Source organism: Asparagus officinalis, chromosome 8, assembly GCF_001876935.1.
Source record: "Asparagus officinalis chromosome 8, Aspof.V1, whole genome shotgun sequence".
NCBI classification, from domain to species: Eukaryota; Viridiplantae; Streptophyta; class Magnoliopsida; order Asparagales; family Asparagaceae; genus Asparagus; species Asparagus officinalis.
The window spans coordinates 31953703-31964778 of NC_033801.1; the positions used below are offsets into that span (position 1 = coordinate 31953703).

Below are 11076 nucleotides of genomic sequence, written 5' to 3' on the forward strand. Positions count from 1 at the left end.
ATAGGCAATTTTCGATGCCTACACTGGGAAAATCAATTATAGGGTCTGCGGTCGACCGGACAGAAATCCGAAAATTCATCCTGTAGTGTGCACGTTTGTCGGTCGACCGTAGCTGATCTCGCGGTTGACCATCAAGCTGCTTGACAATTTACTCCGCGGTCGACCGTCAAGCTGCCTAACAGTTTCCTGCTTATTTCCTGAGCTGTTCTTCGTCGTGTTCGTCACTTCTACACCGCTGTCATCCACTTTGTTCAAAACTGGTTTCAGTTTCAAGGTTGGTTTCATACAAATTACACTCTGTTCAAAACTGGTTTCAAACAAATTGCACTTTTGTCTTTTGTGCAAATTGTTTCAGTTCCTTCGTGTGTGTGTATCTATGTGCATGTGTGTATTTATATATGTAGTGAGGTGTCTTACTATCATTCACTCTTCAAACCATATGAACGTGGTCTCCAATTTGAATGAGTGGATGAAAAATGAGTTAATCTCATTACCAAGCACAGAAACTTGTGCTTAGTATCATGTTCCTCCATATTACTCTATACACACACAGATATATATACATATATAAATACACACACACACACACACACACATATATATATATATATATATGTGTGTGTGTGTGTCTGTTTTTTTGTGTGTGTGCGTGTGTGTATATATACACAGGTGTGTGTGTGTGTATGTATCCAGTTTGTGTGTGTTTGTGTGTGCGCGTGTCTATATATACACACACATGTGTGTGTGTATATATGTATCCAGTTTTAGAATTGAACCCCACATAATTGTGTCTCTGCTGAGCTGCGCAGGGGCCTTAGAATGAGCCTCACTTATGTTAATTTACTTTCATGTTGGTGGATATTTGTAAAATTTTGACTTTATAGACAGAAACTCTGCCGTATAAATTTGTATATTAGTCATTCTCACCCATTGTATTTGTTTATGTCAAAAAGTTAATTATATGGGTAAATAGATTTTTAGAAGAGTTTAGGATCCCTTTCCCTCTAACGCTCAAATTAGTGATAGCTTAAGCAAATTTGTTAAATGTAAAATATGGTTTTAGGGCATTGTTCAGTATTCTTATATACCTTGGGACAGTAGAGATTGCTTACTATTTACAGAGGGCCAATAAGAACACGTTGATAATTTGAGCGGGTAGGTGTAGTATCCAATTCCGAAAAAAGAATATCCAATTCAAAGAAAGAAAAATAAAACTACAGTTCGAGGTGAGCTTAAACTTTGATAAATTGATTGTTATTCTTGTTTATCATTAGTGGAATAGTGACCTAAGCCTAGCAAAGTGGTGACATATAATATGGGCCAGGGTAGAGCAGTGACGTTTTAGTAAAGTTTGTAAATATATAACTTAAGACAATGATATGCAATCCTCAACATAATAAGTGGAATATCCTTCTCTATCTATATGCAAAAAATATATTGTTGGATCTCACATTTTCTCTTTAAGAATTAGACAACTATTTTTCTAGATAAAGTCATTCACTTCAATAGAAATGACAGTTGTGACTATTTCCGGGTTTAGAATAAAAATGTGCGAAATACGCTAGGACTTTCATGTTATTTCAAAGGATATCAATTTAAAAGTTATATAAAATTATGATTTAGGAGGATACCCATCTATTTTTAAAGAGCAGAAAAAGAGTATTTCAATTTATAGTGAGGCAAGCACCTCGTGTACAGAAAAGTGGGGAAAGGAAGGGGGAAAAAAAACTCCAACCACGAAATTGGCTTGGCCCATTCATTTTCATATGGGAATCCAATCCTTGGCCGGTTCTCCAGCCGACCGAGGCAAATACCACAGGCCATCCCTATGACAAATTCAACAACTAAGTTGACATCAATTTAATTAGAACTTAAGAAGCCCACAAACTCTGACTTCCTTCTCTTGACCAAGCACTAATTGAGACTCCTTCAATGATCCCACTCTATAAGTACTTCACAAATATCCCTTCAATTGATCATCAGCCTCAAGCACTCTCTAGAAACACTTATCCTCGATTTCACTTAAACAATCAATTCCTCCCATTAATTAAGCAATGGCATCTAAAGCCATTGAAACCTACAGATCAGGTGCAGAGATCTTCCATGGAGACGCAGAATGCAAGAAGAAGATCATCGGATTGCTCGAAGAGCTCTCCCTTCCAAAGGGCTTGTTCCCTATGGAAGATATAGAGGAGTTTGGCTATAATCGTGCAGCTGGATTCGTATGGATAACTCAGAAGAAGAGTAAGAACCACACTTTCAAGAAGATCAAGCGCCAGGTTTCTTATGCAACTGAGGTGACCACGTTTGTTGAACCTCACAAGATGAAGAAGATGGCCGGAGTCAAGACTAAGGAGCTTCTGTTGTGGCTCTCTGTTGTTGAGATGTATTTTGAGACTCCTTCATCAGAAAAGCTCACCTTTAAGACTGGCACTGGACTGTCTGATAGCTTTGAGGCATCTGCATTTGAACTTGAGAAATGAGAAAATTTGAGAAGAGTGTATATTTGTTTGATGAGTGTACCTCGTTTGGAGTGACAAATCATGTTAAGTTTGACAAATAATGTTTTGAGTTTCTTCAACATGCCCCTCTCCTAATTTTTTACCTAAGTTAATCTTGTTATTCAGTAAATTTTACATGTGTTGTAGCATACATCATGGACATTGACAATGAGCTGACTAATTTCCATTCCACGGGTTTCTTATTTCATTTTGGTTTTTTTTTCTTATATTAACCACTTCCACAAAAAATCATCTTAAAAAAATTACCCACTTGACCATTTTTTTTTGATCAAGTTCTAATTGAACACATGGTTTTTCTAAGGGCATTTAGTAGATTTAAATCAAAATTTTGTGCCAGAATGTCCCATTGAATGTTTTTTATGCTTAATTGTGGAATTTTTAGCTAATCGGACGACACAAATGGTTAGCCATTATTTCACTTGGCTCCCTAGGCATACTATATAATCTCAATAATATATTGTCATATAACCAACACAAGATTATCAGTGAGGCCTCACACAATCACCCCGCCTTAAATATGTGATCTTCTCATCATGGCATGGCAATGGCCCATCATAGTAAACTGTGTTCCCAACATTGATGCGAAGTTATTTATTCATAGATGGTTCTTATTGCTGCTCATTATAATGGTACAAGAATATTTATTAATTAGGGATGGAAGATTCAAATTACAGAAAATGTATAACAAGGAGAGGGGAGAAGAAGGAGAAGATTTGGATGTGAAGGAAGCATGTCCGGGAAACAGTTAGAAGATATTGACTTCAAAGTAGAAGTCTAATTATTGTTAGATTGAAGGAACAATATATCTTCTAATAGAGTCTACTTGTGTTGTTCCTAATTGATCTTAAGCCTCTGTAATTATGTTTTTTGTTCCCTTTTTTTGGAAAAATTGTGTTAACACCCCAAAAATAAAAAACTTGATGTGTTCTAGCCCCCTGTATTATTTCTAATATGTATTAGCCTCAAATACATAGGGTATATGTGATTCAGCCCTTATTTACACCTCCCAAGAAAAAATTCAAGAAAACCGAAAACTACCCCTCTTCTTCTTCTTATCATCCACCTATCTTATTTTCTCATGGAGACTACAACTCTCTCCTCTCCTCTTCTTAAGTGGTGAGGTTGTTCGAGGGATAGGGGAAGGTGATGGGGATAAAAAGAGGGAAGGCGAGGCGGTGCTTAAATTGTTGAAGTTTATCCTAATTCTAAAATGATTTGAGTTAGTTATCTCTAGGAATTATAGTCATACTAGAATTCTATTATGAAACACTTTATTGTAGGCTATCTAAAAATTACTACAGATAGTTGGTCCCCATAAAACACCGATGATGGAAGTTACAATCTGACGACTTTTACATCAACCGTTACAATCTGACGACTTTCACATCAACTGAGGAAGGTTACAATATGACGATCTTCATGAAACTAGACGAGAGTTACAAATTGACGACTCTCATGTTTTCAAGAGCCAAATACAAGGATTACAAGATGACGATCCTTGCAACGCTCTAACAAAAGAGATTAAATTGATGATCTCTTTAAATCAAAACACGAGGGTCATCCCCGCATCTCGATCTCAAAACGCAAATCTCACCCCAGCGTTTGACACTCCAAACACGGAGCTAACAACTGCATTTTATAGGCTAAACGCGAGGGTCACTCCATAATACGAACCTCACATTTGACTAATTCAAACACATTTTGAACATTTCCAAAACCGTTTTGCACGTAATGAGCATTGGATATCTTGTCCCCAAGATATAATTTTGATTATAACAATTTATTTACACTACTACAGATTTAGGCTTAGGAAACGCCACTTAGATAGCGCTTTTTAAAAGCGCTATCTAAGTGGCTCACTACTACAGATTTAGGCTTAGGAAACGCCACTTAGATAGCGCTTTTTAAAAGCGCTATCTAAGTGGCTGCTTGAATAGCGCTTATTTGCATATTGCGCTTTTTAAAAGCGCTATCTAAGTGGCTGCTTGAATAGCGCTTATTTGCATATTGAAATTAAAAAAAATATTAAAAGAAAAATTACAACAATAGCGCTTGTTAGTTAAGCGCTATACCAGTTGAAGCTTCTTTAGCGCTTCAATAAAACGCTATATGATAAGTGTTACATGGGTTACTTGGATAGCGCTTCTAAAGCGCTATAGGACGATAGCGCTTCTAAAGCGCTATGTGAGTTGACTCCGGGTTCACTTCAATAGCGCTTATAAAGCGCTATGTTGTTATTCTCTTAAATAGCGCTTCATAAGCGCTATTACAGTTTCAAAATTAAAATTTAATTAATAAAACTATTATTCCTCCTAATAAGTTCAGGAAACCGCGCGCGCTTCCTCTAATATTTTACAAAACCGCGCGCTTCATCTAACCCAAAACCGCCGGTATTTCACCGCTCGTTCTCAAAATCCACAAACCCACAGAATCGCTGAACAACTCCACAAAATCGCCGCTCGTTCTCAAAATCCACAAACCCACAAAATCGCTGAACAACTCCACAAAATCGCCGCTCATTCTCAAACCCAAAACCGCCGCTCGTACGTTCGCCGGTCTTTCGCCGGTCTTTCGCCGGTATTTCGCCTGTCTTTCGCCGCCTCCTAATAATTCCATCAAAATCCCTAATTTTTGATAATCAATACTAAACTAAATTCTGAAGACAGAGATTTGTGTTTATAGGTGCGATTAGTGTTTCCAGGTGCGTTTTCATAATCAATTCTAAACTAAATTCTGAAAATAGATGAAGGGTTGGAATTGATTTCAATTTTTAGGCACAATATTATTTTTTAATTTTGATTTGCTTGGTCAATTACTGAAATTGATTTCGATTTTAGGGTGCTCATTTTTTTGTGCATTTTTATTCACTCTCTGGAATTCAAATTCGATTTTATGAAATTCATTATATTTTCATCATCTTTAGAGCTGGCAAAATAGGGATTTCGGATGTGATAATTGCTTTCTAATTTTAGGTTCAATTGCTTTCTGATTTTCGTTCTTACTTTAGGTTTAATTTCTTTAGTTCCAACTCGGGATTATCTGTTTTGATTTTGTGGTGTTTAATTGAGTTTGTGTACTTTAGATTTTGATTTTAGGTTTAATACTTGTGTACTAAAAGAAGCCTAGAAGAGCATGAAACTGGTTTGTGACTTATTGCTTTGTGACTTACTGAATTTATGTCACTGGTTTTGAATTAGGGTTGGGAATCCATTATTCGAGCTGCTGAAGTCGTGCAGAATTCTGCCAATTCTGTAATTCTGTCAATTCTGGAAGTTATCAGCCATAACTTAGAGAATTTATCTCCTTAATTCTGAGGTAAACACAATGCTCACAGACAAGAAAATCTTTTCTAATTCATTACACATTGGACTGGCATACTTTTTTGAGATAGAGTGAAAACTGGTTTACCTCCAAATTGAAGAAACGTAAGCTCACAATAAGTTAAATTACAGGATTGAAGAAGGGGGGTTTAAAAAAAAGGAGGTTTGATGGGTTGAGTTTTTGTCTGTGTAAATTTGTAGAATCTGTTTTTGTAGAATCTGTTGTATTAGTAGTGCTGATTCCAAGAAAACTCAATTAATAATTTAAAATTCCTTCATTTCGTTGGAACAAATCCACCTTGCATGTAAATAATAATCCTAGTATGGTTATATTATATATATATGTATATGTATGTAAATAATAATCCTAGTATGGTTTTGTTTGGGCGTTAAATGTAGTAAGTTTGAAAATCCTTGCAGCAGTACTTATCTAAAATTTTCACAGCTTTCTCATAGCGTTAAATGTAGTAAGTTTGAAAATCCTTGCAGCAGTACTTATCTAAAATTTTCACAGCTTTCTCATAAACGTAGTTATTCTTCACAATAACAGATGGTTTACCTCTCTCTCTTTTGATCTTGTAGTATTTTTGTAGTATTGTTTTCGATGGATCGAGACTGGGTAAATGCAGATCGATTATCTGAAGAGTATAAGAAAGGGGTAGAAGTGTTTTGTGCTCATGCAACTAAGAATGCCAAAAATTCGATGTTCATTAATTGTCCATGTCGAAAATGTCTAAATGTCAAAGAGGTTAGGGGTCAAATGGAGTTGCGTGAGCATTTAATGTTTCACGGTATTGACAGAACATATAAGGTTTGGACATATCATGGTGAGAGCAAAGGTAAATGTAGCTCAAGTGGCAAAGGTAAATATAGTTCATCAACTCAACTAGGCTCGCAATTTGAGTTTTCAAATATAATGAACACAAGTAGTATGAGAGCTGGTGATGATAAATCTAGTGGGATGAATAATTTCACAAGTGTTGTCAATGAAGAGTTGCGGGATCATCCTGATATGTCTGATGACTTAAGGGGGGATGCTGGGCTACCATTGTGGCCGGGTTGTACCAAAGCTTCAAAGTCGTCGGCTGTTTTGATCTTGTACAACTTAAAAGCTAGTCACCAAGTTTCTGATGTGTTCTTCACAGAGATGTTAGAAGCCGTAAGTGGACTCTTGCCAGATGGGAATGTGCTCCCTCGTAGAGCATATGATGCTAAGCAATTGCTCAAATATGTCGGGTTAACACATGAAAAGATCCATGCTTGTCCGGATGATTGTATTTTATTTAGGAAAGAGTATGCAGAATTGAGTGAATGTCCCAAGTGTAGTAAGAAGCGATATAAGAAAAACAACTCCCCAGCCAAAGTTATGTGGTACTTTCCTATAATTCCTAGATTTAGGAGGTTGTATAGTAGCACAGAAGATGCTAAATACTTGACATGGCATGATGATGAAAGAATTAAAGATGGAATGTTAAGACACCCAGCTGATTCACCCCAGTGGAAGACATTTGATAATAAATATCCAGAATTTGGTAAGGAATCAAGAAACTTGCGCTTAGTACTTTCAACAGATGGAATGAATCCTCATGGTCTTCAAAGTACTTCCCATAGTACATGGCCCGTGATTTTGATGATCTATAACCTGGCCCCTTGGTTATGCATGAAGCGCAAGTATATGATGCTGTCTATTTTGATATCAGGACCTCGGCAACCTGGTAACGACATTGATGTATATTTGGCTCCTTTAATCGAGGACTTAAAGTTGTTGTGGGAAGAGGGTGTTGATGTATACGATGCGTACAGAAAGGATAATTTCAGATTGAAGGCTATGTTGTTTGGAACAATCAATGATTTCCCAGCTTATGGCAACCTTTCTGGATATAGTGTGAAGGGGCATTGTGCGTGTCCATGGTGTACCAATGACACTGATCATCTTCGATTGTGTCATTGTAAGAAGTCGGTTTACATGGGGCATAGACGGTGGTTGGATCCAAGTCATCCATACAGATCTATGTGTGAGGCATTCAATGGTGAAGTTGAAGATTGGTCTCCACCTCCTACATTGTCAGGTCTTGATGTGCTAAAAGATGTGGAGAACCTTAAGACACAGTTTGGTAAAAAGTTTTTAAAGTCTATTCCCACTAGAGGTTTTAAGAAAGAATCAATCTTTTTTTAATTAGTTTACTGGAAGGACTTGTTTGTTAGGCATTTTATTGATCTCATGCACAATGAGAAAAACGTTGCTGCTAGTGTGATAAATACTTTGTTAGGTGACACTTTAAAATCTAAAGATGGACTGAATGCACGAAAGGACATGGTTGCTATGAATATAAGAGAAGAACTTGCACCTGTATCAAAGGAGGGGAAAGCACCATACTTACCTCCTGCCGCTCATACTTTGTCGAAGGAAGAGAAGATTGTGTTACTCAATACACTCCACTCCGTGAAGGTTCCAGAGGGGTACTCGTCCAACATACAAAGTCTTGTAACTTCAGATGGGTTGAAACTGATGAATTTAAAATCTCATGATTATCATGTCATCATTGAGAATCTGCTCCCGATTGCAATTCGTGCTATTCTGCCAGAAAATGTACGTAACACTATCACAAAGTTATGTTGGTTTTTCAAAGCCATGAGTAGCAATGTGATAGATCCAAGAAGTTTGTTAAGTTTACAAAAGGTGATTATACAAACACTTTGTGAGCTTGAGATGTATTTCCCACCATCTTTCTTTGACATCATGATTCATTTGACTGTACACTTGGTTTACGAGACAAGGATGTGTGGTCCTGCTCGTATGAGATGGATGTATGGCATGGAGCCATATATGAAAGTGTTGAAAGGTTATGTGAGGAACAGGTACCGACCGGAAGCTTGCATCACTGAAACATATCTAGTTGAAGAAGCAATCGAATACTGGTCTGAATATATCCCAAATGTCTAAGCTATTGGACTTCCACATACTCGTCACACTGATAGGATTGACGGTGAAGGTGTAACAGGTGGTCAACCGATGTTGATCAACCTCGAACAATGGCGACGGGTGCACTTGTGTGTTCTACATAACACAGTTGATGTTGTTCCTTATGTTGAGTTGCACAAGTAGGGTCTCGCAAAAGATCATCCTGATAAAGACTCTAATTGGATTGAAGTGGAGCACAACTCTACCTTCATTGATTGGTTATCTGGTCATATTCATGGTAAGATCTCAACGAACAGTGATTCAGTATCAGAAAGGGTCAAGTTTTTGTCAAGAGGACCGGATATGCATGTGTACTCTTACAAATGTTATCTCATCAATGGATACACATTTTACACTAGAGAACACGATGAGGGGAGTACTATGCAGAATAGCGGGGTTTCTCTCAATGCCAGCGCACTAAACCAGACAAATATGACATACTTTGGACAAATCATCAATAGTTGGGAAATTGACTATGTCGGATTCTGAGTTCCTGTGTTTGACTGTAGTTGGGTTAGAATTCCTGATGGGGTACATGTTGAAAGTTCAGGATTCATACGGGTCGATTTGAAAAAGGTTGGGTACAAAGACGATAAATTCATTATGGCAGCGCAAGCTAAGCAAGTGTTTTATGTTAGTGACCCAATTGATAAGAAGTGGTCAATCGTTATCTTGTCAAACAAGTTCAATAATAGTTATCAAGTTAGTGACCATGTTGATGAGGACGTTGACATAATTAATGATCCTTTTGGGAACGTATATGATTGCTCGAGCACTTACGATTATGATATTTATCAACGCTTATATTCAAGACATGATCATGATGAGGGTGAATATGTAAATCCAGATTTAGTGAATGTATATGGTCATGAACGATCAAAGTCAACTACCAAACGAAAGAGGATAGCTAAAGCCAAGAAGAAATGTATGTGTTTTTTCTTTTATATAGGAGTATTTGTTATTTATATGTAATCCCACTGTACTTGTATGTAGGTTTTCACTATTAATCAAATTTGCATATAATCAATTATGTGCCAAAAATAAGAGAACAGACTAGAGAAAATGGGTAATCTGTCTTCAGTAACAATGGTCACTATTAAGTGTCTTCAGTAAAATGTATGTAGGTTTTCACTATTAGTTCAAATTTGCATACCTGCACTAGCTGTTGCATACCTGCAAGATGCATCAAAAATATCCAGTTCGTGAAGGAAGCAACCAGGGCAACATTTAAGAGCACATATCAACTGCATTTTCTCTAGTTTGTTCTCTTATTTTTGGCACACAATTGATTATATGCAAATTTGAACTTGTTATTTATTATTCTAATTTTTATTTTACAGGATGACTACTAAATCCCAAAGCAAAGGTCGTGCTCGCCGTGATGGTCAGGATGGTGGGAATGGTCAGGGTGGTTCAAAAGAAGGCGAGACAGGGGGTTCCGATGATACTAGTGGCATTTGTGAGATTCAGTCTCGAGGAATAGTCACTATGGTGAATGTTAAGAAGAAAAGGGCTAAAGGAGATATATTAAAGGTGAACTTTAATGAAATGGGCCAACCAATTGGCAAAGAGTCGATGACCCTAGCACACTTCATAGGCTCTTGCAGTAGAAGAACTTTTCCAATCACTATTACGGATTGGCGTAATAAGGATTTGTTGCCCTTGAAAGAAAAATTTTGGGATGAAGTCAAGGTATACATGTTTAATTTTAACATTTTGATTGATATATTTGTGTGTTGTGTAGCATTCTGCCTATTTGGGACCTTGGTTCTAGGAAACAGTAATCATCTACAGATTGAGCAAGAACTACGTATGCATCATTTAATGCTACACACAAATGGCTTCCAACATTTTTGAGACTATTCATTGTCAGAAAACAGTTGAGATGTTAAAGAAAGTACATAACATTGGTATGACATGACTTGTATACAAAGATAGACAAATCTTAAAATCTAAAAGTACAGGATTGCCATGGACATCATAGTAACAAATTGTATACATATTTGTTTTTTTTTTGGGGTCCATGACAACATAGTAATTTAATTATTTCTAAAAGAACAGGACATTTTATGGCAAAAGAAGATGACAATAAATAGTCCAATTTTACTAGTTGATTAAAATACAATGTTTTGCAAGCATTACCATTTCATATATTTGAGGTATCTATAGTTATATATCTTGGATTTTGAGCTCCTCAATCTTTCTATACAGAAGGAGCTGAGTTTATCATAACATCTTAGACTAATTTCTAAATTTTGATTTTTAATCTGTA

General features: G+C 36.7%; 1 protein-coding gene across 1 annotated transcript; it reads left to right on the forward strand.

The window, feature by feature from the left end:
- On the forward strand, positions 1992–2618 carry LOC109821603. The gene has a single exon (XM_020387780.1). It carries the CDS (start codon positions 2055–2057, stop codon positions 2481–2483), a length of 429 nt encoding a protein of 142 aa, XP_020243369.1. The 5' UTR covers positions 1992–2054; the 3' UTR covers positions 2484–2618.

What these genes read in the sequence shown, in the direction of transcription:
- LOC109821603 (XM_020387780.1), top strand. Translation starts at nt 2,055, where the DNA reads ATGGCATCTAAAGCCATTGAAACCTACAGATCAGGTGCAGAGATCTTC.